General features: G+C 38.5%; 3 protein-coding genes and 1 long non-coding RNA gene across 4 annotated transcripts; 1 reads left to right on the forward strand and 3 right to left on the reverse strand.

The window, feature by feature from the left end:
• Positions 1–4,679: 4,679 nt before the first annotated feature.
• On the forward strand, positions 4,680–7,058 carry LOC133720865 (F-box protein At5g67140). The gene is made up of 5 exons (XM_062147345.1): positions 4,680–4,900; positions 5,021–5,167; positions 5,487–5,622; positions 5,708–5,806; positions 6,105–7,058. The coding sequence occupies exons 1-5, from the start codon at positions 4,812–4,814 to the stop codon at positions 6,312–6,314; spliced, it is 681 nt and encodes a 226-aa protein (XP_062003329.1). The 5' UTR covers positions 4,680–4,811; the 3' UTR covers positions 6,315–7,058.
• A 434-nt stretch (positions 7,059–7,492) lies between these two features.
• LOC133720856 (PI-PLC X domain-containing protein At5g67130) lies at positions 7,493–10,148 on the reverse strand. Its single transcript, XM_062147336.1, has 8 exons — positions 9,888–10,148; positions 9,650–9,772; positions 9,384–9,521; positions 9,087–9,185; positions 8,680–8,983; positions 8,369–8,589; positions 8,195–8,281; positions 7,493–8,075 (listed from the first exon to the last, which is right to left on the reverse strand). Exons 1-8 carry the CDS (start codon positions 10,002–10,004, stop codon positions 7,896–7,898), a joined length of 1,269 nt encoding a protein of 422 aa, XP_062003320.1. The 5' UTR covers positions 10,005–10,148; the 3' UTR covers positions 7,493–7,895.
• Positions 10,149–13,642: 3,494 nt separating this feature from the next.
• On the reverse strand, positions 13,643–15,653 carry LOC133727385 (uncharacterized). The gene is made up of 2 exons (XR_009855150.1): positions 15,210–15,653; positions 13,643–14,795 (listed from the first exon to the last, which is right to left on the reverse strand). It is a non-coding gene; the product is annotated as an uncharacterized LOC133727385 (long non-coding RNA).
• A 1,937-nt stretch (positions 15,654–17,590) lies between these two features.
• On the reverse strand, positions 17,591–25,344 carry LOC133720874 (histone-lysine N-methyltransferase CLF). The gene is made up of 17 exons (XM_062147358.1): positions 25,087–25,344; positions 24,329–24,436; positions 23,874–24,190; positions 23,210–23,371; positions 22,290–22,374; positions 21,957–22,112; positions 21,825–21,872; positions 21,681–21,752; positions 20,898–21,586; positions 20,286–20,421; positions 19,951–20,174; positions 19,623–19,754; positions 18,872–18,962; positions 18,649–18,696; positions 18,435–18,563; positions 18,272–18,349; positions 17,591–18,106 (listed from the first exon to the last, which is right to left on the reverse strand). Exons 1-17 carry the CDS (start codon positions 25,147–25,149, stop codon positions 17,915–17,917), a joined length of 2,730 nt encoding a protein of 909 aa, XP_062003342.1. The 5' UTR covers positions 25,150–25,344; the 3' UTR covers positions 17,591–17,914.
• Between the last annotated feature and the right edge of the window lie 264 nt (positions 25,345–25,608).

Consider the following 25,608-nt stretch of genomic DNA (forward strand, 5'->3'; position numbering starts at 1 on the left):
TACCGTGGGGTCCTCTAGCCAACATCATAATTCGTCAAATATGACAGATGCAGAGTTCTTCCCCCTCTCTACACCGTCAACTAAAGAATCCGCTGCGAATGTTTCTCCTCAGGTACCTTTAATTTCGAATGAATCATCTGGGGTAGATAATATTGAGCCTAGGAAATCACAGAGGGTTACCAAGGGCATTCCTAAGAAACAATATGAACCAGACATCAAAACCAAAGCTAAATATCCTATAGCTAATTACATGTCTAACCATAGGTTGTCTGGGTCACATGCACTTGTTGTTGATCAATTATCCACTGTATCTATTCCTAGTAGTGTACAGGATGCTTTGGCAGATCCTAAGTGGACTCAAGCGATGAATGAAGAACTAGAGGCTTTGCAAAAAAATTTGACTTGGGATATTGTGACTATGCCTGCTGGAAAGAAAACTGTTGGATGCCGATGGGTGTTTACAGTAAAACTTAAAGCTGATGGGAGCATTGACAGGTACAAAGCCAGATTAGTTGCCAAAGGTTACACTCAGCGCTATGGGATTGATTATGAAGAGACGTTTGCCCCTGTAGCAAAGATCAATACTGTTCGAATCTTGATTTCACTTGCAGCAAATAAAGATTGGCCTCTGCATCAATTTGATGTGAAGAATGCGTTCCTCAATGGTAACTTGGAGGAAGAAGTATATATGGACATGCCACCAGGAGTGAAAAATTTGCCTTATGATACTGGCAAGGTTTGTAAGTTGAAGAAGTCTCTTTACGGTTTGAAGCAGTCTCCGAGAGCTTGGTTTGGAAGATTCTCTAAGTCCATGAGGGCGTTTGGATATAAACAAAGCAACTCAGATCACACTTTGTTCATCAAACGTCGTCAGGGGAAGATTACCGCTCTAATTGTATATGTTGATGATATGGTTGTCACAGGGGATGACTTAAAAGAGATGGAGGCTCTACAAAAGTATCTTTCTAAGGAATTTGAGATGAAGGACCTTGGGCAATTGAAGTACTTCCTTGGAATTGAAGTTGCAAGGTCTAAGAAGGGGATTTCTTTGTCCCAACGTAAGTATGTACTTGACTTGTTAGCTGAGATCGGAATGCTTGACTGCAACCCTATTGAGACACCGATCGAGATGAATCACAACCTCGCCATCTATCCGGATCAGGTTCCAACTGATAAAGGAAGGTACCAACGTCTAGTAGGAAGACTTATTTATCTTTCTCATACTAGGCCTGATATTGCTTATGCTGTGAGTGTGGTCAGTCAATTTATGCATTGTCCTAGTGAAGAGCATATGGATGCAGTGTATCGTATTTTGAGATATCTTAAAATGGCACCTGGAAGGGGTTTGTTGTTTGAAAAAAAGGAAGAGTTGGAGGTTGTGGGTTACACAGATGCAGATTGGGCTGGTGATAAGACGGACAGACGGTCTACATCTGGGTATTTTACCTTTGTTGGAGGAAACCTTGTGACTTGGCGTAGCAAGAAACAAAAGGTTGTTGCAAGGTCAAGTGCTGAAGCTGAGTTTCGAGGTATGGCACATGGAGTCTGTGAGATGTTGTGGATTCGTAATGTGTTGAAAGATTTGGGTTTTAAGCTCAAGAAGCCTATGGATTTGCATTGTGATAGCAAGTCTGCTATTGAAATTGCTCATAATCCTGTTCAGCATGACCGAACTAAGCATGTGGAAGTAGATCGACATTTCATTAAGGAAAACCTGGACAGGAAAATCATCCGTTTCCCTTTTGTGTATACAGAAGATTAGTTAGCAGATGTTCTTACGAAAGGAGTGTCAAGGAAAGTGTTTGACAACTCGATTGACAAGTTGGGCATGATTGACATCTATGCACCAACTTGAGGGGGAGTGTAGAATATTCTGTAAATATTTACTTTCCTTGTAGATGTAGATTATATTTTCTGTATAATTGTAGGAGATCGTTTCCTATTAGGATTACTCTTGTATCACATCACTTTATAAACCCTATTCTTGGGGGTGAATATTATTGAAGCATTCCAAACATATCGAATTCTTATTTTCTACTCGGGAATGGTAAATTATCCTTTGTTTTTCTTGTCGAACGAATACTAAACAAGGAAAGGTCAAATGAGTTGAGCCGAGCTATGTTTAATAGACACAAGTGTTAAGTTTGATTGTGTGTGTGTGTTTGGTGGGGTGGTAAGGCTTTGGTCTCATATATAAGAGGTCAGGAGTTCGAGCCCTATCAAGGGTGGGAATGGGGTGGGGTTTTAAAAAAAAAAAGAAAAAAGTGTTAAGTTTGATCACCATATCCGAAATGATTCAAATGCTATGCCATTTGGATTGTTTAGGAATGGGTAAAGATTTTATCTATAAAAGGATAATCCGATGGACTTTAAGGAAAATTAAATAAATGTTTTGGTTGCTCGGTTAGTTGAGTTATAATAACGTCAAGTTACTCATTGGTTAATTTTATTATAAAGGGTTTGTGCGTGTGCCTTTGGAACCGGACGAAGTATCGAAAGTCGAAAAGGAAGCTAATTGTGGATGAGCACTCCATATCCAGGTAGGGTGAGCTGTCAATTCCTTGTTAGAGGCTTTTCAGTATATGTGGAATGCTATACTAAGATAGTATGTTGCCTGCAAGTACGATTTTGGCTGTTCATTAGTCGATGCCTCGTGATACATGTGTTTTCAGAACTGATAATTGCTAATTGCGAAAACCGAGGCTAGACTTGCATATTGAGATATTGTACCCTTGTATGTTTATACTTGTGACCTGAAAGTGAATGGGACCTAGACGCGTAGATTCCTAGGGATCTCACGGTGTCGATAACCGTGAACCTCCGGAGGGGGCCGTGCTCCTATGTTTGTCAAGAAAAGATGAGTACAGACAGTGAACCAGTCATAGGAGACTCAGGGCCAGGAAATAGACACTTTCGCTACTTGTAGTCACAAGGACTACAGAGTAGTTGGCCGGTTCTCGAAGAATGACGAACCAGGTCGATCACCGATTTGTTTTAGATTTGCCGGCAGGTAAGTATCTCAGAGCTCCAAATTGTGTGAAGCATATACTGCATATGCTTTTTAAAAGAAATAAATGTTTGTGGTTGCCTCTTTTTAAAGTATTTTCGATAAACGTGCACAATATTATGTAGTAAATATTTTCGATTATTATTATTATTATTTTTCAAACCTAGCATGGTTGGGTCGGCTCCTACTGGGCATGCGAGGACGAAAGCGTAGGTTTCGAGCAGGTGGTCGGGGAGCGTACAAGGGAGGCACATGGCTCGGCTTGGCATATTCTTCTTGACTTTATCAAAAGAAGGTTTTGGTCCCTTGTTGGATTTTGAAATCACTTGTTTGGTTACTTTTTATTTATTTATTTCCTACTCGTTTACCAAAATTCAGGGAGACCCGTAACCCTGGGGCGCGTCTCCCATACTTGTAGTTAGTGTTTTGTTTTCCAAATTTGGCTCCTATTGTAAGCTCAAATCCTTAGCCCACTTTAGATTCCGCTTTGAAAGTATGTTGTTCGGTTGCTAAAAGGGTTTGTCCAAGAAAGTGTTTTGTAAACCAACAATCTAAACCCAAAAGGCCTTGCGATTTCGGGTTGATGAGTTATCGGGATGTTATTTGTGACATGTCGTTTTCTCATTGGCTCGGGGTCGCGGCGCTGTGGGACCCCCCTCTCAGGTCACCACAGATCTTCTCACCACCACCTGTAAATTCCGATCATCTCCGATCTCGGCATCCTTCTGCAAAGCTTCGCTTGTCCACCGGAAACGAGATGATGGACTGGGTACGTGGTTTTCGGGGAACTGGTCTGAGATCAAGGAACATTCGCAATCGGAGCCTCCGTCGTGGAGCTGACCGAAATTGGAGGTTCAGATTCGGGGCTGGGCCTTGTCGATCGTAATCAGAAGAGTCAGGGAATGGAACTCGATTTCGAATATGATCTCGACGGTGGTGACCGGAGTTCATGAGCGAACTGCGACAAATTCTCTCTCAACTCGACGGCGTACTCCTCCGGCACGACGGCGGTGATGCGCAACACCGGCGGTTTGGTCCTCGACAGGTCAGCTTTCTCGGCGAGCTCTTTCATCAGAGACAGAGAGAGTGCATCTCCGCCAGCCTTGCTGGAGAGAGAGAGAGAGAGAGAGAGAGAGAGAGAGAGAGAGAGAGAGAGAGAGAGAGAGAGAGAGAGAGAGAGAGAGAGAGAGAGAGAGAGAGAGAGAATGACATCGATGTAATTTTTTAATTAGGCTGAGGGTAAAAATATTAATTTAGTTTAAATTGAGTAAGAGAGAATAAAAATCTGTTGCTAGGGTAAGTGAGATAGTTTTGGCTGATTTTAGTGTTTTAGGTCAAGAACCCTTATAATATTTTATTAATGTTTACAGGGTTTCGTAATATTTCGAAATTATTTATAGTGTTACGCAAGTGTTGCCAAATGAGCTCATGAGAAATTTTGTATTTGCTGTAAAAAAAAATGTTATTTTTATTCACCAAACATGACACGTGTCAAATTTAGGCAATTTTTTGCTAGATGAAATTACTTAATTTTTTATTTGAATCATTTCTTTAATAATGTAGTCATTTAATTATTAACGAGAAAAGCCCTTGCTTGATTCTTTGAAACGATGACAGAAACATGAGCACATCTTTGTCCTACCTTCCCTTGTATTTATGGTTCGCTGAAAACGTAACCTTCACATGTAACTTGTAGCTTTTTTATTACCAAGTCCACGACTATTTCAAACGTACCATAAAATCTGAGAGCCCGGAAAATCTCTTGGACTAAAATCATTTTGAGGGAGCTCAAAAAATTAGATCAATGGAGGGAGAGGCTGAGATTGATCGGTTGCCTCTAGACCTCTTGGCTAATATCTTTGTTCTCATCACTTCCTTCACTGATTTGGCACAGTACGTTTCTAAATTCGTCTCATCATCATCATCTGATTATTGTCTTTGAATTTTCTTTCTGGGTTTTTTGGTGGTTTTGTTTTTGTTGTTGCTGAATTGGATTTTGGTGAATTTGTGAAGAGCAAGCGGTGTGTGTAGAAAATGGAAACAGGGGGTGAAGCAGAGTCTGGGACGCAGAGACAGTTTGAGCTTTGCTGGTTGGAAGATGGATGATGACTCCACAGCTCGTCTGCTTCGCTATGCTTACAGCCTCAGAGACTTGGATATGTATGTAATTTGGGTTCTCTCTGTTTTTCTTATTTGCTATGATCTTCTTAAAGTTTAGAGCTTTGATAAGTGGATTGCAAGTTAGAATCAAAGTCAAACACAAACTGAAAAGTGAAAGAAACCCACTTTGGCTTTCATTTCCCATGATCATTCAATAACTTAGCACTTACAATCCCATTTCTGTTCATTGCTGAACAGGGTTCATCAAATTCTATGCTTTTTTTGGTTGGTCAATTTGAGTCTCTAATAATGTGTGTGATATTTGAGATGTACCAATTAGGTTCATTTATCAATTAGTTGTTGTTTCTTGTGTACTCAGTTCAAGGAGCCGGTGGGGTTGTCAGATAACCGACACCGGATTGTACCGGATCTCTTTGGCAAAGTGTATCAGCAATTTAACATCCATATCGTTATGGGGTATTACAGGGATCACGGATAAAGGTGTTGTTCATTTGGTAAGTAATATGCTTAGTGGAGTCTTTTTATTTAGCTAAATAATGGTTTCATCTTTCTGAGACGATCTTACTTTCCAACGTACAGATATCCAGAGCTAATTCCTTGCAGCACCTGAATATTGGTGGCACATTCATCACAGATGAATCACTGTATGTCATTGCTAATAGCTGTCCACATTTGAAGGTATGTTGTTCAGGGCGAATTAGGGCATGTTTTGAAGTGCTTTTGTTAAAAGCACTTTTACTAGGTAGTACTTAAGCCGGAATCATTTTTGTTAGAAACGCGTACCCTTGTTAATGAAACAAGTGTTTCCGAAATGCACTTTATCGGAGGACTTAGTAAGCAAGTTTAAGTTAGTTCTGCCAAATGCTACCAAATGCGTCTTTAATTGTCTACGTACTTCTGGCAGTTTCTAAATGCTTTTTCTGGAGTCTGTTTGTTCTACAGATGCTAAACGTGTCTGTCTATTGTGTTCTTTCAGACTATTGTTCTATGGAGCTGCCGCCATGTAACAGAGAACGGCCTTCTTTTTCTTGTAAATAGTTGCCGCAAGCTTGAGTCCATTAATTTATGGGGAACCAGAGTTCCTGTAGAATGCTTCATTGCTTTGCTTACTATCAGTCCAGCTCTTCAGATAAAACCCAAAGGACTGACTTATAATGTTGATGCTTCTATGTTGCCTGTGATATAATGTCGCCATTCTTCCGAGTTCTGTGTCTATGTTGCCCTACATCTGTGCTTCCTTCAGCTCAATGCCTTGCGTGGGACTGATGGGAGGTTGAGGTTTCTTTATCAGCTCAATAATTGCTGGCGTTTGTAATCTCGATCTGGCTCTGTATATAGTTAATTGAATCACATCCAACTTTATTCTTTTGTGAATGTGTGAATAAGATTGAAATGATTCTAAAGTTTGAAAAACAGTAAAATGACAACATTATTGTCGGGGTAGGATTCCAAGTCGAATCAAATAATCAAGTTCATTGTAGGGTTGAAATTTATGTGCCTCTAGTATCCAAAAGCCCTCTCAAGTCCACTTTTATAATTGCATTGCTCTTTTTTATCCCTTTCCAAAGGTGGCTTAAGAGTAATTCTACGTTGTAAGACATGCCCAGAGTCAAATATACAACAGTGCTCAAATATGGAAGAACATTTTGAAAACAGATCATATGTGTAGCGAAGATTGAATCTGTGTACTGCATAATAACATTAAGTGGAGAAACTAAATTGATCTTCTGTCTAGAAGTGCAATCTATGAATGACCCCTTTGTTAAAAGTGGGAAAAAAAAATTAATGAAAGCAAACCACAGCCGACGTTAAATGTTAATACAGACTCTTACAAAAACCTAATACGATAATACGAGCAGCAGCAGTTATATAGATGCTAGGTAGTACAATCCTCTATGCATACTACGTTACACCATTTCCTGACAAAACACTTGAAAATACAAAAGAACCATGGAAACATTGATCACAAAGTAAGAACAAGCAGATAGATAAAAGGAAACAGAAGTGAAGACAATGCAGCTACAACAAAGTATTCATTGTTGGATATGCCTTTATCGCCATAAACTTTCCCACGGAAGGGGTCTATATAATCCTGTTTGTGATATGGTTACTGATAACTTTTAGGGTTTTAACAAATTTGAAGGTTGTTAAACAGCTCAATGCAATATTCGAGTGCGCTAGAATTATGAAAATTTTTGCATTATACACAGTTAATCACTTAATCTTATACAGGACGTTCCAATTACTGACCCAATTGATTGCCACAGTATCCGACCAACACAAAAGATGACTATTATAGAAACCAGTTTCCAAGTGACCTCTTGACCAACCAACCATATACAAAAACGAAATAAATGGAAATGATTCTGATAAGTACCGGAACATTTGCATTGAGTTTTAAAGATAACTAGGTAAGTTGCAAAAATTTATAGGGTGAATTTGTCAACATTCATATATTTGAAGAACCACCTAAATAACGAAGCACATTACATACCTGAACTAATTCTTGGTGCTTCATGGTCACTATCATCTTCACTTGCAACCCATAATTTGTTGCATAAGTTATGTTTTCTTCGGCAAGTCATACAAACCTTTGTCTTTTAAAATGACGTGTCATTACTCTAGGTACCAGAGAACTAGTCGACCTTCACCTTCCACACAACTAGGCAGAGTGCTCAGCCACTGCTCTAAACTTTAGTATGATATAATATAATAGAAACACCTCAAGAAGTAACTCACTGCCTATCCTAGTATGTAGATGTTGCAGTCATAACCAAAATGCCATCAGTGGAAGATAAAACAAAAAGGCAACCACACGATTCGTAGAAGAAAGTGTTGGAGCAGAATTTGCAAACTGAACAGAGCCAGTAAAGCTTCCTGCATTGTTGGTTGCTGGACTTCTAGTAGGTACAGAAACATTCTTGCAGGATCCAAAAGGTGCTCCAGCCTGTTAAATTCCAACACGGTGTTTTCTTATAATCAACCGTAAAGATTCTGAACATTGATTTGGATGGAGAAAATTAATAGAGAAGAAACTGAATGCCAAAACAACTAATATAAACAAACCTGGCAGGCAGCGAGAGTACTACACCCACAAAGTGTTGGTCCATTCATTCTATCAACAGCATCAAATACACCTCCGGCATCACTCCTCTGCATTAGTATCATTTCACACTTAGTTCAAATGGCTAGTTGGATGTCGTTTGTTATGTTTTTCTTCCCTAGATAAAATTCCCATACCATGTAATAGTTGACTGCCAAAAAGTTTGGCATCACCCCAGCTGCTTTGAAGCAGGTTCCAACCATCGCTTCAAGTGGAGTTGAATGCTCTTTGCAAGCTTCGGATTCAACTGGATATGTTGGGAAATAATTTTGGAAGAAAAGAGACGCACTTTTTGAATTCAGTGCCTTTGATTCTTTCCTCTTCGGGCACGACCCCGGTTTGACCCCAGGATCTCCGGCTGTAAATCCAGTCAATATAAGACTATTAATTACATAATTCAGATATTAATTTGAAGGCATAATTGATGATATTCACTCCTAGTACTTACCTTCATTTTCCACCATGTACTTCCATTGGTAAGCTACTCCTTCCTGTGCTTCCTTCGAAGCAACAGAGGTGAAAACAATAAGCCGGTGATTGTCTTGCACCATCTCAGTCACAGTGGGCCAGTCCTCACCCTTTCTCGGCATTTTGGATACAGGAAACCAATATTTGTCCAACCCAGCCTTAGTAAACAATGTTGTTAACCCCTTTGAAGTATGCACATAGTCCTCGATTATAATAGTCACAATCTCTGTTGGGTTCTCGCTTAAAAATGCTTCCACCTCCGTCAAAGTGTTAATTGCAGGTTGCTGAGAACAATGCATATGGACACATTACAAACAGCCTTGCAAAATTTTTAAGTTCCATAACCATGAAATCACATTATCAGGTGTTAAGGTGAAAGAACATTACAAACGCAGTGAAGTTGTAGCATTGCCCCCGAAACGAATGGCAGAGCCAGATATCATTCTCGAAATCATACATATCCAACATCAACCCCCTCACTCCATTCTACAAACAGCATCACACAAACCAATAAGTACTCTATTATTAAAGAATAAAACAAAAACAAACACAGAATACTTCCAGTCTAATTTTAAATTCCACGAAACAAAGCAAAAGAAAGGAATGACATTCCAAACGTATCACCACTCCCCTCAACCTCTAAGCAAACTAAAACAGGCACAAAACGAATACAAGAATATATACCCTCAACTGGTTAGTAACAGTATCTTCCTGATTGTAAAATGTGAGTCTCTGAACACCAGGCAAAGGCGGCGCATCGACGATGCTGAAAGAGTTATGAGTCACCAGCCATGTGTACTTGTTGAAGGGTAAGCCATTAACCTATAAACACCAACCAATGCCAAAAACCACTCAGACCCATCACCCAATTCACTGAAACCAAACATGGGCAAACACCAATCTGTTGAATTTAGCTAAAATGGTTAAAGACCCATCACCAAAAAGCTTACAATTGAAGTGGGTATGACCGCTTGGCCTCTGGTACAAACCGGTTGAGTCTTGCCACCAGCAGGGCAGTTGCCACAGTACAGACCCGGCCCACAGTCCGTGGCCGCAGCACAAGCTTCTAGAAGCTGTAAATAATTACAATATATAGCTCAAATCCAGACACAAACTATGAAACTGAACAGATCTTAATGGGGAAGTAAAGAGGACAAAAGAAAAGAAAAAAAAAGGACAAAGACAAACCTGGCAGTTCCCATTGGAGCAAGCAGAGGAGGTTGGGGCAAAGACAGAGAAGAGGAGGAGATAGAGGTACCCAATTGTGGTTAAGGCTCTACGGTGGTGTGGTGAACAGGGTGGCATGGTTAGCTTTGCTTACTATGCAGAGCTAAAGCTCCTGAGAACCACCGGTAACCAGAGAGAGAGAGAGAGAAGAGAGCAAAAGAATTGTGTGTTTGGGTTTTTACTGAAGGGAGAGGGTGACAAAGTCTTCAACGCGGGCTTTATTTCTTTTCTCTTTTTCTTTTAAGGTAACACCTTTTATATGGTTTGATGTGCATGCCAAGTTGCCAACGGCTTCATTATATTTCACTAATTGGGTATTAGTTTCGGATGATCGAGTTTAATGAGTACATTAATTAGATCCTGAGATTAAAAAAAGGAAAACTTTATGTTAAATTGTTTATTCTGAGAGTGGATGATCATAATGTTTTGATGATAAAATCATGATATGTTGTTTTCGTATCATTTCTTTTCATTGTATTATGTAAAAATGAAGAGAATATTCTACTAATTATCGGAGATTTAGACCAATATAGCTAACTATTGATTGTAGAGTTTTTTTTTTTTTTTTTTTAAGCTGGAAGTCGAGAATTGATGCATTGGCTAATGCTGCTCTCTTAAAATCTTTCAGGTGCTTTTACAGAATTGTTTTTGTAAAAAAAATTAGGATGAGGCAACTATATATTTTTGATCGAATATGATAGATTGAATAAACCAATATACATGGAGTCAATTTTTTTCTTGTCCTATTCAAAATTTACGGAGTTGAAAATAAGATAGAAGTAGTTTTCGCAGGTCTTTAGCTTGTCTGAATTAGCATTTAGTCTAATAGTGTGATATTTTTATTCAATAAAATGTTGACAAACGTCTCAAAATTCCATTCTACTCAGTTGATGAAAAACGATTAGTCTTTAGTACAATGATTGTGTTCAAAGCTTTGGGTTTGAGCTCCACATGAAAAATCTACAGTGGCTCTCACGTGGTAGGTAGGATTGCCTCTCAAGTTTGCTTCTCATCACGCAATTGTATTCGTAGTAGCTGTCTAGTTGATGCTGCAGCTAAGAACTTATAAGAAAGATGACCCTAAAAGTTCGTCAACAACTTTCTGTGGATAACAACTTACAGTAAATGTGTAACTGTTAGCTTCAGCTGTTAAGATTTAATACATCTAATTGTAATCATCAGACTGGTATAACTTTTGTCAAGTGCAGGAAGGGAATGTTGAATAGTACGTCTTCAAGTTCTATTCAATACAATTCATGTCTAGGTGGTATTTTTGATTTACTACGATGGTAACTTTTGCAGCTTCAGCAAGTTCGGTCAGATTTGGAGTAAACGAATCGCCAAAATTACTCTTCGGTATCTCTTTTGAGAAGGCAAAAAAATGAGGAACAATACCTATTTATGGTAAAGAGATATTATTAATTGAGTAATCAAACGGGGGAAGTAAACAGACGTTCTGTTTTCCACCGGAGCAAGAGGCGGAGATTGTAGAAAACACGGTGGTAAAGACTGAGAAGAGGAACTGAGAGAGGAACAGAACTGTGGAGGCTAGGCTCTGCATAAGCCACGGTGGTCTGCTGAACACTTCAGCATGGCAGCTACCAGGGAGTGTTGTTACTTAATTCTTAATTGACAAGCTTTTTGGGTCTTGAATGCGGGACTTTGTCACTCTTTATTTTTTCTTTCTTTAAAGCTTAATGTGCATATGCCAACGTATATTTTGAAATTATTGAATTTCCGAGTTTTACGAATACCAAGATTTATATCATCCACGGCATAAATGCTTTGCCTATACGACTATACAACATATAAATGGGTATTAATATCTTCCATAGACATCAGGCGTTAGCGTAACTTCATTATCATTTCCGATCTTTTTTTTTTTTTTTTTTTTTTTGAATGAAGGGCTGATGCGGCTGCCCTCAAGCCTTGATTAATGAAACCGTCGAATACAAAAAGGGGGGGGGACATTGAGCCTAAACCCCTGATTACAATAGGCACCTAGAGTACATCCTGAAATAACATCATGACTCTCTACTAAATAATTGTATTCAGATACGCACCAACTAGCAAAGAACGCGCTCCAGACGGTTCTATTTGCTTCCCAGTGGTGACACAACGGAAAGTTAACTCGATCTGCAACTCGAATACAGCAAAGCATAATATCCATTCTCACAGCTTTCCCATCCTGTTGCCACTGGAAAATACATCCAGTGACACCAAGTTTCACCCTGCCACTAGGAGGTAGCGACCATTTGACAAAGCAAGGAACTCGCCACCTACCTAGAGCAGACAAGACACTGTGAGTGCACACACAGGCACAAAGCCCGACTAGCCCTACAAAACTATTGTAGGAACTTATTGCTCGCAAATAGCGTAAAACAACTAAATAACAGAAATAACTAACAACAATAAAGAAAAAACCAGCAGGAGCAGAGCCCAAACCCAAGCATCAGCCCAAGTAAAAGGAGTCACAGCCACCAAGCAAGGCCCAGCCCAAGTCCTACACAGACCACCACCCAGACCCATCCCTGTCGCGCCACCACCCTTGACGGATCTCCACCGTCGGCACACCACCAGTCTGATCGCCACCGTCATTAGGCCACCCCTCCAGTTGCTCCACCGTCTGCTCACCCCAACCGCGCCGCTCCACAGACAGTACTCCACAATCCGCCCTCCAATCCCGACGATCACCCAAACCAGATCGGATCTGGGCGAGATCCATCCAACCAGCAGCGATCGACCAGCCAACCCGAACCCGGCCAACCCAGCGCCAACAAATCGGATCCCAGCCGCCGACCCGCAAGAACTGAAGCAAAACCTCCCGCCGGCTCCGAACTCCTCTACCTTTAACCACCAATCCATCCGATCCAAAGCAAGGCCACCCCAGTCTGAGAAGCCCCGATCACCTAGCAACCGATCCCGTCCGACGACAGCGTCCAGGACACGCCGTTGGACGGAGGCAACCAATTCTCGCAAAAGCCCTAGCAGAGAGCGTTTTTTCCCCTTATTATTTATTCTTTATTGTTCTCTAGTTTTAGAGAAAAACTTCCATTTCCGATCTTATATAAGAGAGAAATTTTAGTGGTTTTTAGCAGAATTTTATTAGTCTAATACCATTTGTTCACATCGTAAAACTACAAGATGTGACAATTGAAAGCGATTGTTTGGAGCCTACGTAAGAGAGGTGAGTAGTACTGATTATGAGTTATCCATAAACTGTGGCCTACTTGATGATATTAAGATGGCTTTGCAAAGAATTAGGGGAGTGAAAATTCAGTTTAACCCTAGAACATGCAATGCAGTAGCACATAGATTAGCTAATGTAGGCTTTGAGGCTGATTGTAGGACTGTGGTATCATACTACACCAGATGTTATCCTTGATGTAGTGCAATTTGATTGTAATTTGAGCAAGCTATCAATGAAATTTGATCTTCGAAAAAAAATGTCAAGATGTATTCAACTTGATTACTGTAGATTTAGACAAAAACAATTCATTATGGGGGAGTGAAAATTTGCACTTCCCAAATTATAAACCACATTCCCTCTCTATTTTTTAGTATTTTCCATATCTTTATGGCATGTGATTTTTCAATATTACCCTTCTGTAAGATCAAATATGGACATAACACATATCATCATAAAGTAATTGATGATTAGCTTAATATCAATCCTAGTTTAACATGGATACAAACAGTAAATCAATACTAGTGACTTAATGAAGTAGTGTATCAATTCATTAAGGATAGTAATCCATTGCTTAGTCTACAAGAAAGGCTACAAGTTGTGATACATTAGGAATCTAACCGTGAAACCTAAACCGACAAGGAATGCTTTAATGGGAAGCTTCTTGAGGTTTAAGTCTCATATATATACAGATGAATTGGTCCCTGATTACTACCACGACTATTGCATAAGTTCTGTCCATTGAGAAGCAAGTTGGTAAGTAACAGAAGACCACATTCAGTGATCGAGTTAAGCAGTTGCATAAGATGGAATCCATGCCTGTTATTGCTGAAGGTAAGCCTTAATCCTTTTATGATTGTTGTGCATATGTTGTGAGCATGTAACTATGGTTTTACACCTTCAAGTTATTTATACTACTTGGTCAACCGATCTTCGTCCCCAGAAAGCATAAATCCATTTGCTGAGACTAGGGCTGCCACTTGGTTTGGTAATTACCAAACCGACCAAATACCAACCGATGTTTTAAGTTTGGTAAACCGACCTTTTGGTAACAGAGACCGATAAAACTGAAATCGAAAATTACTGAAAAAATTGGTTTGGTTTTGGTAAATACCGAATCTACCGATTATCTAAATATTAGCTTTATATACTATGATTTTCAATACACATACATGTATATTAAGAAATAAACATAAATTTTTTCATAATAGTATGAACATTACTACATATACTACATTAATAGTATATGCATTTTAAGTAACCTAGTTTTATTGAAAATGACTCAAACTTGATGTCATATATATAAAAGAAAGCTATAATTAGGAGACGAGCAAAAAGTTTACCACTATAAAATTGAAGAACCTAGTTTTGTTCATTCTAATTTTAATTACAAAGAATTAGTTGTTCTAAAGTTGGTAATACCGAAAACCAAAATACCGAATTTGGTAGTTATGATTAAAAACCGAAAATTTTGGTTGGTAATTAGTAGCTCAATTTTGAAACCGAAAGCTTTGGTTTTGAAGTTAGTAATACCTATAACCGATTCGAACCGACCGAGTGACAATCCTAGCTGAGACCAACCTCGGGTAATTGCAGAAGCCCTTGCTCGCCGTATTTACAGAATCTACCCTCAAGATGATTTTCTCGATTCTTCCATGCCTGATCTTGACCTTATTCCATACCTGAACCAAACACATTTACAGTTGAGAAACCAATAGTAGATCATACCGAAGACTATCAATTATCGAATTCATTAAAACTCTAATATTTCCCCTGCTAAAACTACAAAAGAAGCCCAAAACTTCAATTCCTTGATTGAGTTTTTATATGGTTCAGAAAAAGTTTCAGCTTATACTTGAAAAAGCTTCTCATCCCTCTTTCTGGAACTCTTTGAATCCTTATTTTGCATATAAAATCTAATGGGTCTAATCTCAAATCCAGTGATGTAATACCCTCTGCTCAACTCAGATTCTTCATTTTAAAAAGAGCTCAATTTATTCAAATAACACAAATAAACAAAATAAAAGTAGAGATCTACACAACCCATGAAAAATTGCAGTACATTTGACTATATGAGGCAATGGGCTAACAATTACCCAATAGGAGTTGGAGAGAAATCAGGTATCGATGCCATCTCGTTCTTCTTGCTTTTCCACTCCTTGTTCTTCAGTGCACTTAAGTTAAGATTAAACCCAGCAGTGGACATCTTCTTCTTACCACTAGAACCCACTTTCTTGATGCTGCTACTTTGATGGTTGGACTCCAACTCCACTTGATCAAATGTGAGCTTTCTCGGGGTCATGAAATCGAATCCCATATCCAATGGGTCTCTCATGCTTGGGTGGCACACACGGCCTCTGATCGCTACCTCTGCTTGGCAAGTCTAAAAAAGAATCCATCTCATTTGGAGATAGAATTAGAGATTGGGATTTGAGATATTATCTTCTCTATGGAGAAGATGCAGATGGAGAGAAGTAGAAACATCAATGACAGAAGTAGACGAGAGAGAGAGAGAGAGAGTCAGAATTGTAAGGGCAGAATGGGAATGACAAGCAAAGAAAATTATAAAAGTATAAAATATAGAAGATGGGAGTGTGGTTTGCAATTTGGGGAGTGCAAATTTCACTCCCCTTAATTATTGGTTGTGTTATTTTTCAGGATCTCATGAAATGACGCTAGATCACAAAATTTTATTAAAATACATGAAAGGGGTTAATTTTTCTTTTGTGTACCTCACGTATACATAGTAAGCTAGATTTCAAGGATCAAGTGGACGAGAAAAGTTGAAACCCTAGCTTTGGGTTTCGTGCAAAGCGGCGGCGACAGACCGTGGTCAGACGCCCGTCTAGGTTGGGCGTGGCTGTTCTCTGGCGTCACCTTTGGGGCGTGGAGAGAGGTTGAGGAAGTTTGCAAACTGTTCTCTGGTTAGATTTGGGTGCTTTCACCGGCGAGAGTCGAGCATAGCGATCTTTCGTGCTCAACTTTGACTTGATTCCACGTCGGCGGGGAGTGGATCGACTTTCGAGGTGATTCTGATTGACCTCGAATCGGCGTTTGAGGTGGTGCTCTGGTTCAACCTTGCTTGTCGGCGATTCCGGCCAGTCTTGGCGGGGAATTGTTGTTGGATTTTTGCTTGATTCTGTTGCCTGCTGAAAGGGAGGTTGCGAATTCGTAGCTTGACGGAGATGTTGTGTTGGAGTGGTCGGCCGCCGGAAATTTTGGCGGCGGTGGCGGTGATGGATGGGCCTTGTGTTGTGGGCTAGTAGGGAGGGTGCCTTGCCACCCTCATTTATCACTTAGTAGTGAGGGTGGGCTTGACCTAAGAGGTGGACTTTCTTGGGCAGTTAGGCTAATATCTGGTCCATGACTAATCGTTTGCGGATCATAACTTCTGCGGGAGTTAGTAATTATCTGAAATAATATTAGCATTTTTTCAAGCGGCTTACGGATAAGCAATTGCTCCTGTTTGTTTGCTAGGAAGTGACTCTCTGTTGGTACCGCAATTGCGCGCCTGGCTAATGAAGATGCTAGTCAATGATTTTGCCCTAGAAGACACGGAGTAGTTCTTTGTTTATGGATTCGCTTTACAGAGCGGACTCAAATTGAGTTTTTTTTATTTTTTTTTATTTTTTATTTTTTTAAAAGTAAAGGTTCATTACATTAGATGACCAGTCAATAAGTCAGAGTTAGGGCTGTCAATGGGTCGTGTCGGGTTGGGTTCGTGTCGGGTCAAGGTATTTATCGTGTCACAAGATACAAACTCAAACCCAACCCATTTAATAATCGTGTCAAAAATTTAAACACAAACCCAACCTATTTATTAAACAGGTTACCCGTTTCCAACCCGCTTAACCCATTTAATAAATAGGTTGTGTCGTGTTAGACAAAATGACCAATTTAAGGGTTAACAATGCGACCTATTTAACTAAAAAATATAAAAATTGATTAAATTCACTAAAAACTCCACAAAACGAAGAATATAAATAATTATATGTACTTCATAACTAATTAAATCCAATAATTATAAAGCAAAATATTTCAAATTGTCTAATCCTATGATCAAATACTCCTAACGTCCAATATTTCAAGAAGAAATATAGCATAATCGGGTTATACGGGTTCACTTCGTGTTGGCAGGTTGACCCACGGCTGACCCGCTTTTAATCGTGCGGGTTCAACCCACTTTATTTCGTGCGGGTTTCGAGTCGTGTTATCGGGTCGTGTCGGAATTAACAGCCCTAGTCAGAGTTTAACATACACTTAAAAGATAGAAAAATGGCTAGGAACGACCAAGCTCCTATCTAAGTAATGTAAACTCATTACAAGTCAATTTGAGTCCGCTCTGTAAAGCGAATCCATAAACAAAGAACTACTCCGAATTTGGTTCTGTAAGCATTGTACTTGTAGGCTTGCAGTTGATGCTGATAAGAATTTATATGAAATAAGAATATAAGATCCCATGGTTGAGGCAAAAGTCTCGACTGTGGTTAGCTTCAGTGTAGAGACATCTAACTGTTGCATAGCCTTCAAGTTATACTCAATAAAACTCATGTCAGAATGGTAATTACCGTAATTTTGATTCACTATGCTAGTAACTTTTGCAGCTTCAGCAAGTACAATCAGATTTGGAGTAAAATGAATCGCTAAAAATACTGTTTGATCTCTTTTGAGAAGGCAATGGCCTCTCCTACAAAATGAGGAAAAATACATCTGTGGTCAATGAGAGAAAGTGGATGCATCTTTTACCTGTAAAAAGAATGGCCAACTGAATGTAAATCAAAGATTTAAATAAATTGCCAGGTTAAGCAAGCTTCTTTGCGCGACCACTTGAGGGGGCACCATCGTCCCTTTTTGACCCGGATGCCTCAGGCTTCCGAGCCCAAGCAGGAGCTCTATCTGGCTCATAACGGTAATCATAGAAAAGTTCTTCTCCCGAAGCAATTCGTTCCTTGGCAAATATACCCACCCTGTGATCTCCAGCAACCATAATGACCTGCCATGGAATGGTTCATTGTAAATTTGACAATTTTTTTTATATAATTCTTTACGACAAAAGAAGATGCTTATAACTAACCCATCAATTCTTTACCCTAAAAAAGCAAGACCGTATAGTTCCACTAAAATCATTTGGCTAACTCGGTGACAAACAAAAGGGTACCTTCGCGTAGCAATTTGGATCTGGAGAGTGGTTGGCAAACTTCAATTTATCACCCTTCCGATAGGCATCAAGAACAAACTGTACAAAATCACAGGCTTATTCATACATATTGAAAGAGATGGGGTTAGACAGCAGACGGAACCAAAGGTAGTATGGCACATGCCTGATCATTCAGATTGAAGAGAAATGATGAATTTTCCCGGTCGTATATTTTTCCACGCTTATCTGCTTCGCGGTGTGAGATCAACTCCCCAGTATACTCACCAAGGTATTCATGCTTGCTGACGCTATTCTGAAATGTGGCTAGGAAAGTTAGCGAGCAGCAAAAGGAAAACCACACCACATGATCACAACACAAAAATCAGGATATTTATTACCTTTAAGAAAGCACCCCAGCCAGAAACATCAGATCTTCCAAGTAAGACCTGTACATAAATGAGAATATAAGCAGTCATTACTACAGCACTGCACCGTATTGAATATTCAATTCCCACTACTTTAACAGGCCATAAAGTGAACTTTCCAATAAACACTAGCTTTGACCAGTTATCTACAAGAGTAAAGGAAAGAAACTGAAATGCAAAAGTGAAATGTGATTACCCTTTGTTGTTGTTTCAGAAGAAGCTTCATATTTCTACACTCATAATTATCACCTCTTTGGTTTGGAACCCCAAGACTACCATCACCACAACTGAAAAATGGATCACAGTAAATAGAAAGTTGAACCGAGAGATAAGAGCAGCGACAACATATATATGCATACATACATATATAAGTAAAACAAGCAAGTGGAAAAAAATTGTTATTTGCCTAAAAAAAAAAGATAATATATTCATTTCTAAATCACTTGCCAACTACTGTTCTCCCCCATGTTCAGTAAATATCTAGAACAAGCTAAATTGTCCAAACTGTGTACATGTAAGAATGCAGCCTCATTATGGCCATTGCCATTTGGATAAATTTCAAACCAACATGTAAAGGCCCACTCATAGGAATTCATCAAATTGTTAATGTCAGAAATATTTACAGCGAAAACTGAATGTTTTATCAAGGCCCGTCAGAGTGTTGAAATTACATGTTTATCATCACATATATATGACTACCTGATTTTTAAGTATCATTATGAGGAAGAGATATAGAGCCATAAATTAGCAAATTAAAACGTGTTGCTTATCCACGCATACAAAATTGAAACGGTTCAGATTACTGTTCTCAACCTTAAGTTTAGAGACATGAAAACAAACAGGCATGAGCTGTCTAAAGTATATTGGTGATACCATGCATCATTTTTCAAATGCAGTACTTAAGTTACCAAAAAACAGGAAATTAAGAAAATTAGCTATATGCTCACCTAACCCAGCAATTCCTGCAAACATCTGGATCACATTCCCTATCTGCAGCAAAGCATGGGCATTGACGACTTCGGCATTGACTTTTAGCACAGTGACAGCCTCTAAATCTATTCTTGCAACTCTTAGGACACCTAGAAGTTAAGGAAATAGAAGAACATTTAGATTTATCATCCACCGCAAATATTAAAATACAGACAACTATCAGAAAATAAACCATGTAATGGCCATATTGATATTAAACCACGTAATGGCCAATATAATATTAAACCCATAATGGTCAAATTGATGAAGTATGCTGCTGACGAAGAAAGGAAAATAAAAACTCACCCACAGTACTTCTCACAACATGTCCCATTTAGAAGACAACTACACTGCTTTCCACAAGCTGTTTGGCAAGTACATGGATTATACTGCCTGCATGGTTGATCTTTTTTCTCAGTAATTCGTTTCCTGATTGAATGGTAAGCAGCAGACTTCCAAGTATACTTCAAGCGACGAACTCTACCCTTCCGACGTAAAAATCTTGATCTTCTTCTTGCTTCATTATTACCCTATAGTCCATTTCAACAGACATAATACAATCACTTGTTAAGGTGGGAGGATCCTGCTCAATAAACAGATAAGCATACTAAAATCACTGATCACAAATAACTAGAATCAACCTTGGAATACCCTTCAACAAGGGAGTTCGCAGCATCACCCGCTTGGCAGGAAATCTTACTGTCTGAGTAATTCATATACTGAAAGACCTCCCAACAAGTTTTCATACCATTTAGCAGGTTCCTTGCTATTAAACAGCTGTAATAAGAGATGAAGAACCGAATATAAGATGGAGACAGAAAAGTATATTAAGTAATTAAAAAATCCAAAGGGATATAAATAAATAAAGATTATTTCAAAAAAATAAAGATAGAGATTGGTCCAAATCAAGTTCTTAAAATGAAACTATCCACCACATAAATGCTCCTTGAATTTTCAAAGCTATGTATTATATATATATATATATATATATATATATTCTTTTTTTATCTCTTTATAGAGCTCAAGGCCTGATATATTTTACCAATTCCAAAAGGACACGATAATATGCACAACCTTAGAAACTTATCTACAATGTAGATTGGATAAAATCGGAAGCTGAAGGCATATACACGTGCAAACTTTTCAGATGTAGGACCACATTATCATGCGTCGGAAATCATTCCATCAGTACAACTGTACAAGTGACTGATTCCTTTCACCACAGTTAAGTAATTCAACAAAAATACACTAACCTGTTCTTGCCAAATATCTCTATGCCTTTCTCGAAAAGACTCGTTTCAATAGTTTTCCAAGTTTTGTCATCACTGCATTCTTGTTTGTATATGTTTTCATCTACATACTCTTCTTTCCTTAAATTGTCATCACTACTAGTGGCAGGTGGATCAGTGATCATCTCATTTGATGAGCCATCAAGAACTTCACCCTGAACTACTTTGTTACTGTCCTTCAGAGGTGATTCCCTCCTAGACCTTCCACTGGAAGAAGATTTCAGATTCTTTTGCGAAGAAGAACTAGTGTCTTCATTGTCTTTGCATGAATTAGATCTAAGCTTCATATCACTTGCACAAAGACCACCATCAACTATTGAATCAGAATCAGAAGCCATTGTTTTCTTCTGCCTCTTCTGCATACACACCAGAACACGCTCTGCAACTCTCTTGCTGTTCCTCTTAGGGATTCCACTTTTCCCTGCTACCTTAGTCTTTGAAGATATTGGATCATGGCTACCAGTGTCATCCTGCCTCGTTTCATTTTCTGAATCACTGCTTTCTGATATGTTTTTTGCATTTGATGAAGCACTTTCACTTTGGAAGGACTTTCCCTTCTTTCTAGGTAAACCAGAAGATTTCTTTATATCTTTTTCTTCCAGATCATCATTCATCGGACAGCTTATTGTAGCAATTCCTTCGGACTTCCGTACCTGAAAATGGGACAGTTTAAAATTATACAAACAAATTATTTGCAAATTGTTTACATATACCTCGCTGCACAAATTCTTTACATGCAACACATACCGATCGGTAGCAATTTGGACCACATGGTACATTTTCATCATCTGGAGGACTCCGTGGAGTTTGTTTCTCAGCCTGACAATGTTTTGTATCAGCATAGGATATAAAAGTCTATGTCAATCAGACAGCTAATAAACAATTGCTTACAGGAAAGACAAGATCCTGCGAACATCCATGCAATCTGCAATCAAATACCTGCCAAAAAGAAACAACAGTGGAATATTGAAATTTCAGAAGGGCTAAGACAAAACAGCATGCAAGTGAAAGTAGAATACATACAAGGCATCGCCGACAAAATAGGTTATCAAATGAATCCAGAGCTGCATCCAGATCTTTATCAAGAAAAGAATTGTCATTTTTTGAAAGGTCTTCTTTATCCGTATTCTTAGAAATCCCCACGGACTCCTCTTCTTTTATAAGAGCTTCATATCTTGCCTGTATAAGATGTTTGATGGTGTTTCATATCTCTGTAAAGTCAGCAGAAAGAAAATGGGAAACGGCTGGACCAAATCTTACACTGACCAGTTTTTATTAAATTATAAATTGGACAGAGAATCATGACAGCTTGGAATAGAAGTGGTCCCATGAAATAGAAAAAGGAAAATTCCATACCTTGACTTCAGCAGGGCTTCTAGAGAAATACTGTGCCAATGACTCCAGCACAGGATCGGAGACACCAGCTTCTTTAATAGTCATGCTGGTATTTCAAAATCAATTAATCAGAGAATAGTTATATAACTTTGCATGTGGTACAAAAGCATATGTACTTTCACATTCAGATCCTCCATTTGTCTAAAAATTAGTATCACACTTAAATGATGGATTAAAGATGAGAATCTGGGTCTGACTATATGTTGCACAAGATAACTCAATACATAGATAATTTCAAACTAGCATGTTTGTCCCTTACAAAAGGAAATACAGAATGATTCAATTAACTCAATACTACCAACTACAAAATAGATCAGTGAGAGCCCCACTAGAGATAGTTTCCTTTAGTAGTTCATTGGGCAAGATCAGATATCTAGAATTAGATGTTGACCAGACAATAAATGCTCACTTAATGTTAGTAGACCACTAGACCATCACACATGATGGGTGTTCAACCCTTTCTCTTACCAAAATCATCCTATTTCATTAAAGTTGTTTTATAGTTCTAGAGACTCATTTTTGCCAAGTCACTTTTATATTTCAATCGGCAGAAAAGGTTCTTTTGATTGGTATGGAAAAAAGTAATTATCTTATAAATAGGGAGCCCTTCTAAAGAGGATACCCTCTTTCTAAGAAAACTGAGGACGCCCTCACCTTGAGTCCTGACAATCCTGCAGTGCAGTCCTATTATAAATAGATGAGCATTTATTGGAGTGTGATGATTTTGAAGCTGTTGATTGTATATTTTGAAGCTGTTGATTGTATGATGACACAATGATTTCATGTGCACTCAAGAATCCATGGAATATGGCAGCAAAATCAATTTCAGGGCATTAAATTAAAGAACAAAATCCTAGTTTATAAAACTAATTTGTACTAACCGAAGTATATAGTCTTCAGATTCAACAAACTCCCTCTTTTCCTCTTCTTCGTCAATTGCTTCCTCCTCACTATCACTACATATAAGAGCTTCACCTCCATTTTGATCATAATAAATTCTTCTTCGACCCACGACCGACTGATCCTCTGTCATTCTTTGATTTCTAAACAAGTATATAAAAAAATTAAAACTAAAAGAATATATAATAATACTATATCCAGTAAGCTCGACTAAATTGGAATAGTTAAAAGGACAACATGACAATATGATATGAATAACACAATATTGCACAAGATCTGAAACTTCAATTAGTAAAGGTCAAATCCTTAAAAGAACGAATCTAGAAACTGAGGTAATTGCATTATTAAATTGAACATATTGGACCGTAAAAGATGATACACATTACAACAAGTAATTGTGTAAATGGCTTATATCCAATGCAAATTTCATATAACATCTCAAAGATCAAAATCCTTTCTTAAGTTCCAAAATATGAAACATAAAACTCCATCACTTCACACAAGCAACCAAGGGTTATGGCACGTTCGGACTGTTATGTATTTCCTTTAGCGTAACAGGTGTAATTAAAATTCATATATAGATCACGGGAAAAAAAAAAAAAAAAAACATTGTGCTAAGAAATATACATTGAGAACTCAACACACCTGTCTAAAAATACCCATGTAGTATAAGGCGGTAGTCTTTTAACTTCCGGAAGCTTAATAGGACGAACAGCATTCTTGACAGCAACATTAGATTCTAGAAGAACTGCTGTGGAACCATGCCCATCTTCTTGAGAGCTATCATTGCTCCCATTACTTTCATCACCATTTTGCAGCTTAAATGCATCTTGTTGCCTCTTCGTCAATAGGTCAACACTTTTACCAGGATACAATAAGCTACTACTTCTTCTTTCCATTGACAAGTTATAAAAATTGTTAGTGACAACAGCCAATTTCTGTCTGTTTTCTTCCATTCGTCTCTGCAATGAAAAATATTCCAAAAAAAAAAAAAAAAAAAAAGAAAGAAAAAAAGTTATAAGGATAAGACTGGATATAGTAAGAGTCCAGGACTATCTACCACCAATAAGACAATAACCATAAGATCCATATGAATGCACCTTTATAGAGACACCACGGTTAGAAATAACTTGCTTCTGTAGAGAATCTATAATCAATGAAATCTCCTTTAGGTTCAGGGCCAGAGCATTTTCTTCTGTTCCCGTCACCTGTAAAAAAAATGTCAATTAGTCTGTGCCTAGTTACAATAGATGACGAAACCCTAGCAAAAAGTAGATTGGTAGATAAGCTTATAGAAATCATCACACTGGAATTGAATGAACACAGAACAATGGGGCAAAGGGGTTCCAAATGCGGCTGATAAGCACTCTCCATCAACATGTAAACTCAAAATTCTCAATCACTCCAACCTCTTTTTACTTTTCCATTTTCCCCGAGCCTATCAAATTCCTCTTTTATTGGATTCATTCTTTAAAAAACGCACCCGGAATCACCGAAACAACTTCTGCAGTAATTAAACTCTATTCCAGAGTTGGTATATGTTCTTTCGATGGCAATGTAACCAAAATTTTAACTAACATTGTCGAAAATCGGCACTTAAATCCCAACTGAAGTATAAACCAATAAAGCTACACCCTTTCTCCTTCCCATATCAACCCACATTCTCTAAACTCATTCATAGACACACCTAAATCCACATACTTATATCATGTTTTTCAATAGATTCATAAACATAGAAGCCTGCATATATGATCATACTGAGCATTATCAAAACCCTGGTTTTGAACAACAAAAATTTGAGATCTTTTATCCATATAAAGTGAGAAACAGATGAATCGAAAGGAGCGAAGGCCGATACCGGAGGATCCTGGTGAGGCTCCGATCTGTTGGCGGAAGCGGAAGGCGAAGCCTTCGACGCCATTGTTGCAGACGAAGCTTATTGGGACCCGAAACACCAATTGCGGTTTCGGATCGGGATCCGATTCATATAGAGAGAATTGTGGGTTCCAGATAAGAGTGAGAATTGTGGGATGGGGTTTGGAAGAGGAATTTGGCGGGTTGGACTTGAAACCCTAGTCACGTCTCAAATTGGGAGGGGCCGGCCTAGAACCTTTGCCATCAATAATTAATCTCTCTCTTTTTATTTATTTTTATTATTATTATTATTTTTTAACTGAATGATTTATAGTGTTACTATGGCCCTGATCTACATATGCGACTATTTCATAACGACAATTTTGAGCATCAAGTAATCTATGTTAAAACAAAGACATCTCGTCTCGTCTCATAAGAAATTTATTCTACCTGACTCCACATGCTGAGCACACAATTATGGTACGATGAAATCAAACATTTCTACAAATGCTCCTAAAGAAGCTTA

The sequence above is a fragment of the Rosa rugosa genome, chromosome 1 (genome assembly GCF_958449725.1).
Source record: "Rosa rugosa chromosome 1, drRosRugo1.1, whole genome shotgun sequence".
NCBI lineage: Eukaryota > Viridiplantae > Streptophyta > Magnoliopsida > Rosales > Rosaceae > Rosa > Rosa rugosa.

Coding starts and splice junctions, on each gene's coding strand:
- LOC133720865 (XM_062147345.1), top strand. CDS start 4,812: ATGGAGGGAGAGGCTGAGATTGATCGGTTGCCTCTAGACCTCTTGGCT. Junction 4,901..5,020: donor TCCTTCACTGATTTGGCACA/GTACGTTTCTAA, acceptor GAATTTGTGAAG/AGCAAGCGGTGTGTGTAGAA. Junction 5,807..6,104: donor ATAGCTGTCCACATTTGAAG/GTATGTTGTTCA, acceptor GTGTTCTTTCAG/ACTATTGTTCTATGGAGCTG.
- LOC133720856 (XM_062147336.1), bottom strand. CDS start 10,004: ATGCCACCCTGTTCACCACACCACCGTAGAGCCTTAACCACAATTGGG. Junction 9,522..9,649: donor CGGTCATACCCACTTCAATT/GTAAGCTTTTTG, acceptor TGGTGTTTATAG/GTTAATGGCTTACCCTTCAA. Junction 8,984..9,086: donor GCTACAACTTCACTGCGTTT/GTAATGTTCTTT, acceptor CATTGTTCTCAG/CAACCTGCAATTAACACTTT.
- LOC133720874 (XM_062147358.1), bottom strand. CDS start 25,149: ATGGCGTCGAAGGCTTCGCCTTCCGCTTCCGCCAACAGATCGGAGCCT. Junction 23,372..23,873: donor ACATGGGTATTTTTAGACAG/GTGTGTTGAGTT, acceptor ATACTTGTTTAG/AAATCAAAGAATGACAGAGG. Junction 20,422..20,897: donor GAGATATTTGGCAAGAACAG/GTTAGTGTATTT, acceptor CTCTTATTACAG/CTGTTTAATAGCAAGGAACC.